Raw genomic sequence first — 6000 nt, forward strand, 5'->3', positions numbered from 1 at the left:
CCGTACGTTCACCGTGTAACATTCGTTCCTCGAGTCCCCAAACAAAGAATGAGCGCCTCTCCTCAGTCCGGTCGCTTCTCTCTGCCGTCGTCACTTCCTCGATCAGCAGACGTTCTTCGAATGTCAAAAGATAAGCTGAAGGATTTGTGCTCAACGCTGAAAATCGACCCCGAAGAGGAAGAACTGCACACGCTTCCTCAGCTCGTCGAAGCGATTTTCGAAGGTTATAAGGAGAAAGACGCGCACTTAGAAAACGTTCCTGTAGGTTTGCTAGCTTCAGCTTGCTTCTCTCTTTATAATTAGGGGATCTCCTAATTTAGGGCTTGGCGTCTATAGCGCGACCTGCTAACACTTTTGCCGATAGAGCAAAGGATTTTTCCCTTGCAGTTGATGCTATTAGAAATTTCGTTCTCAGTCAGAAAACTTTGCAAATATTGCAAAAGCTAAAACTCGTTGACAGCGAAGAATGGCTATCTGACGAAGACTTTGAGAAAATCAAGGATTCTTGCAAACCAGAGGAAGGAAAGCCGGTTGTACTTGTTGCTGGTGCGTTCAAATTCTCAGCCTCCGCGGAGTATTGCTCTTAATTTACCTTATCTGCTGTTTAGGAGCAATTTCTTCTGGCAAAAGCACTTTGGTGAACGCTTTGCTGGGAAGCAACGTTCTTCCTGTCGTAGAGAACATGACGTTTTCGCCTCTTTGTGAGATCAAATGGGGCGAGAAAAAAATAGCTATAGTGCATCTGGGGAAACAGTCAGATGAAGACACCGTTCCTGTTTCGCAACGCCGTCTCAATTTAGAAGACAGCGGTGATCGGAAAATCTTTGATTCCTTTGTGAATCCTTCAAAAGAAGAAGACGACATGAAAGATGAAGACGAACCGTTCTGCACAAAAGTTGAGATCTTTTGGCCGTCAGAGTGCCTTAAGGTTTGTCACAAGAGTAGTAGAGTATTGTTGTCAAACGTATGAAATGAGAGCCCTTGTTTTATTTCTAAGGATTTTATTCTAGTTGACAGTCCAGGTGCAGCGGACTTCAACTGTCAAAGAATTGCGCAGCAGTACCAAAAAGACACTGCGTGCGGCTTTATCTACGTGATGGATGCAACGCAACCGGGCGAAACGGCTGCAGAAGTACGTGTACAATTAACCGTGTTCTCTCTTTTGAAATAGACGGTGATATTGCAGGCAGGCGGACTTCTAGCCGACATGCATTTTGGAAAGAAAACCGATCCTCCGGCCACTTCTGCGGTATTCGTCCTCAACAAGTGGGACTTATTTCAACACGGAAAGTCAGTCAAAATCCGAGACGCGGAGGAAAAGAACAAGATTGAGTGCGTTTACAAGCGACTGAAACAACGTTGGCCAGGAGTTCAAAAGGATCAAATCGTGAAGATGAATGCGAAGTTGGCCGCTGTCGCTCAAGAAGTAGGAGCTACGACAGACGACATGAAGAAGCTTTGTGGTAGGATTTCGATTGTCTTACCTAAAGCGCATAACAACTGGATTCTGAGGAAATTGAGGTAAACAATTAGACTGTCATCGCCTTTCTCTAACTAACGTTGTACTGCATCTCATAGTAAACCTCTTGATTTGCTAGATCGCATAGAGCCTACTATTCGAAACATCCTCGTTGAGATCAAACTTCCTGAAGAAAAACGACAACGTCTTCATGCCGATTTCTTCCAGCGCCTTTCAGACATCAAAAAGCTATCGCAGCCTGGAGGCGCAATTGAAAATATGCGGATGCAATTAGACGACGAAATAGAAGAGCGCGCGAAGCTCCTGGCAACAGATTTGCAGTCCGAAACGAACTTTCTTTACAAGGCGTTAAAAGAGACCGATATCCGAACGAAACGCCTTCGTGACGTCAAATCGTTTGTGCGCAATACGCTTGCAAGAGCTATCAGCGAATCTCGTCATATAGACGAGATTTACACGTGGTCGCGCGTTCACCTTGGAGAAGACGTTGACGACCAAAGTCACCGACTTGGCATACTGAGATCAAAAATTTTCACGCTGAGGTCAGAAATTTTTTCAGAAAAGCCTTCTCTCGCTTCGTTATCGGCGCAAACAGATGAAGAAGATTTTTCACCAGGTCTTATTCCAGTTGTAGGAAGCATCCAACCTGGCTTAGAGTTTCGCGACGCTGTTAGTTCAACGTACAAGCAAACGGTCAATGAATTGTGCGTTGAGACGCCAAATCATCTTCAAGAAGTTTTCAAGAGGGCCGTTTTGTCTTCTCGTCGCAATGCCATAGAGAGATTCATTTATAGGGACTTCGATCGAACGGTCTTTGCCACGGAGGAAGAGTTGAACGCTCGACGTCGCATTTGTCAGGAACGAGATGACTTGAGTAGCGTTGAGATACTGTATGAGAACTTTCGAAAGGCAGCGGGAAAGGTATCGTCTTTCATACTAGAGCTAGGTGTGGAAGATCTCACAGAAGCAGACCTGACTTTACCGTCTCCACTCAACGCGACTGAGGGACAATTTGGCACTGTTTACAAGGCACAGTTGGCCACTGGCCAGTACGTGGCACTGAAAGTTCCAACAGAAGCAATCAACGATGATACGGCAGAGTATTTATTGCGAGAAATTCTCACTAGCAGGTAAACTATGCTATCTTAATTAGCTGGATACGACTAGAAATTCGCAGGAAAGTTACGGGAAAGCATTATAACGTTATCAACTTTCACGGTCTAGTAAGTCTCACGAAGAAATTTTCGTCTAAATTGGGACTGGCGTTTGACTGGTGTGACGGAAGCTTGGCTGACGAGGTTTTTCACCCAGACTTTCATCCTGCTCGAACGACGCGAGGATACGAATTTGCAAGACAAATTCTTTTGCAGATACTGGATGGCGTCTCCTTTCTGCATGGTCTTGGTATAGTACATCGAGACCTAAAACCTGAAAACATTATGGTAAATAGTATGTAGTATTTATCATCATCGTTTTCATTAATGTCACTATTAATTTAGCTAAAAGCCAAAAAGAGAATTCAAATAGGCAATTTCGGTCTTGCCCAATCTTCCGAGGAAGTTACTGGTACAATGGCTTGCGGAACAATACTTTACATGGCTCCCGAAGCGTTTGAACACGACGTGTACAGCTCGCCGGTGGACATTTACAGCGTTGGCATCATGACCTGGGAACTGTGGCACGCTCAGAGGGCGTACTCCAATATCAAAGAGCTCGACTTTTCTGTTCTTCCTAAGAAGGTGGAGCAAGGCTTTCGTCCATCCGGTTTTGAGCCTGCCGAGGCTAGCGAGGGTTTGCGTGATATCGAGGAAGGGTGGAAGAATTTGATGGAGAGGTGCTGGGCTGCTGCGGCGAAGGAGAGACATAGCGCCCGAATGGCTCTAGTTGAACTGAAAAAGCTAGTCCCGCGGTCAGGTAAGTGATTATTTCAATGTTGCTTTTTTTTATTTTATCACCAAATGCATCTGTATGCGCACGTGACTGATTACAATATATAGATAGTGTAATATGCCTGCACGAAACCTACCGACTTGTTTACCGACTTTGTCTACCGCACGCTAGCCTCTGTTCCTTTGTCGCGGGCTTTCTCTCGCTGTTGCTACACTTTTTCGCCACTCTCCCGTTTCGATTGAGCTATGGAGCGTTTTATTGGTCGAACGAGACCACGCTTTGCCACTCACCTTCAGCTGAAAACCCCGCACGAAGCCGCGAACGCTTCTCCGCAAACGCCGCACGTCGATCGCAATGTTTTACTCTCACCACTGGCTCGGAAAGAAGGGAAAATTCGCCACAGTGTGGTTCGTCTACGCGAAATCCTCCTAGCACCGTCTCGAAACGCACCTCTTTGCGCAGGTACGTCGGAACGTGCGGAAAATCGTTAAAAATCCAAGAAAAATACATCGCCTTCGACGTCGTCAAAGCATGGTACTAAAATCGTCACGCGTGTTCTATCTAAGTCTCTCTCCTCGCAAGTTCCGACATTTTGACGTACAAGGGCCACTTTTCCCTACGTACGTCCGCGATTTTGCTCCACGGCATCGTTCTGCTCTACGAAATGAAGAGAAAGGCGCGCAGTCGAGGCAACGAGAGAAGCATTTCGGGGCGACTAAAAATTTGAGAGATTTCATTTTTAGCTGTGAGAAGAGACTTTTTCTCTAAACTCGTTCGACCCAAGGCGATTTCTCTGCCTCGCGCCAGCACGCACAGGTAAACCCAGTGAAGGATTTATAGTTGCATTTATTCATTTTATTTCAGAGAGAAAACTAAACAACGCTGCACCCTCGAGATCGATTGGGACGCTTTGAACGCCGACTTGGAGGACCAATTTGACGTCAGTTTCATACTTCCCAACATGGGTTGGTGTCTTTTGACTGGCAGATGGCTAGATTGACATCTAATCATACCTCTTTTAGGAGTCGATTCCTTTGAGACTGGTTCGTCTTCCCAAGAGGGTCAAGAAAGCGTGAACCAATCGTTTCAGTCCGAGCAATCTTTATCTGTCCTTCAGGCTTCAATTCAAGTAGAGCGCATAGAAGCGCCTCAGACACTCATACGTAAATATAGATGTTGTTTACCCATAGATGATTGACGGCATGGATTCGGACATCGAATGCGACTCAACGACAGGCGATGCCCTGGATTTCGATCTGTGGAAAAACGACGCTAAGAGATTGAGCAGAAAGCGATCAAGAGACAACAAAGATGATGATGTCGACTCGATTGACCTCGAAAACGACGACGACGTTGTTCTCTTTAATGAGACTAGGAAAGAGTTTGAGCCTAGCAAGGACAAAGAAACGAATAATCAAGATGGTAGTAAATAAACCATAGTTGATAAGGACTCACGAAAAAGTGATGTCTTAGAGGCTGAAGCGGCGCTTATTGATCAATCAACGGAGGTAGGAAATTGCTTTCAAAGCGGAGCGACTTTTTTTCTTGCACGAATTTATTTCAGGTCGTCGATTTGGAATTGGCTGTCGATCACGAAGACGCTCCCGGCCAACGACGTCGCCGCGTCGCTCGTCGACGACGACGTGTGCCGATCGATTCCACGCTGAAACTTAGTCGCCGCTTTCTCACCCAAGAAGTCCAAGATACGTCGGCTATCGTGGTTTGTTTTTCTTCACAAACCTTTAGTACAGTAGTGATTGCAGATATTGGTTTATTTACCCAGGATGATTGTCGTCCGGTTCCTTTGTCGAATCGCTTCGCTACGTGGCCCGACGGGAAGGATTTTCTGAATCGCACCTACTCGGAAAGATCAGGTGGGAGTTTTCGGCAAAGTTAATCAATCAATTATTAAAGTGTATAGGGGCACGCTTTTTTGTGGATCACAATGATTCAGATGACGCCGATTGGGTGACGACACTAAACCGACTCAAGTATTTTTCCAAATAATTTTTTTCAGGCCGAAGGAAGCACTCGTCAATCTGGTCATTTTCTTGAAGCTCCATCCTCTTCGGCTGCTCCTTCAGGGTCGTCTCGGTCTTCTCCTGCATTAATATTGTCTGAAAACGAAAGGCAGCTAGAACCGATTGACCTGTAGGTCGTAGATAGGATTGTTTAGGCGTAGGAATGTAATAGACTTGCCTCTCTCGTCGTAGTTTTGGTAATTCGCTGGTTGACGTGCTGGACGACCACCACATGACCACAATAGCAGAAGAGGGGCCGACAGGGATAGAAAACGGTAAGAAAAGGGCATCAGAGACGAGACCTTTTTATTGTCCTCCCCGTGAGACCGCTTCGCCGGAGGGGATGGTGATACGTAATAAAAACGGCTCGTTTGCCTATTTAGTCTCCACTGAAAACGAATCCTTGACTACGTTTGGCACGAAACGTCTCTACGCTCTTTTGACGTAATTTCTTGTGGCACTTTGTTTGCACGAAGAGTCTAGTCTAGTTTAAATGGTATAGACGTCTGAACGAACTCTTGAAAGGAAGCGACGTCGTCACGTTCTTTCATCTCGTTCCTCCCGGACGCATCAGTAAGACGGACGCAGCGAGGGCTTTCATGCTTCTAC

The 6000-nt window shown here is 46.0% G+C and overlaps 2 protein-coding genes across 2 annotated transcripts; both read left to right on the forward strand.

Moving 5' to 3' along the window:
* Positions 1-48: 48 nt before the first annotated feature.
* LOC136200398 (uncharacterized) lies at positions 49-3501 on the forward strand. Its single transcript, XM_065990780.1, has 8 exons — positions 49-261; positions 321-546; positions 609-928; positions 998-1132; positions 1187-1521; positions 1579-2610; positions 2658-2922; positions 2980-3501. Exons 1-8 carry the CDS (start codon positions 49-51, stop codon positions 3400-3402), a joined length of 2949 nt encoding a protein of 982 aa, XP_065846852.1. The 3' UTR covers positions 3403-3501.
* A 51-nt stretch (positions 3502-3552) lies between these two features.
* On the forward strand, positions 3553-6000 carry LOC136200081 (double-strand-break repair protein rad21 homolog; the record flags this gene model as incomplete). Its single annotated transcript, XM_065990406.1, is given in 15 exon segments — positions 3553-3777; positions 3833-3904; positions 3953-4059; positions 4114-4186; positions 4235-4335; positions 4393-4499; positions 4561-4792; positions 4844-4878; positions 4935-5090; positions 5154-5244; positions 5292-5338; positions 5388-5521; positions 5584-5666; positions 5775-5835; positions 5894-6000. Coding segments are annotated over 15 exon segments (1459 nt in total), but the record flags the coding sequence as incomplete, so codon positions are not given.

This window comes from Oscarella lobularis, chromosome 2 (assembly GCF_947507565.1).
Source record: "Oscarella lobularis chromosome 2, ooOscLobu1.1, whole genome shotgun sequence".
NCBI lineage: Eukaryota > Metazoa > Porifera > Homoscleromorpha > Homosclerophorida > Oscarellidae > Oscarella > Oscarella lobularis.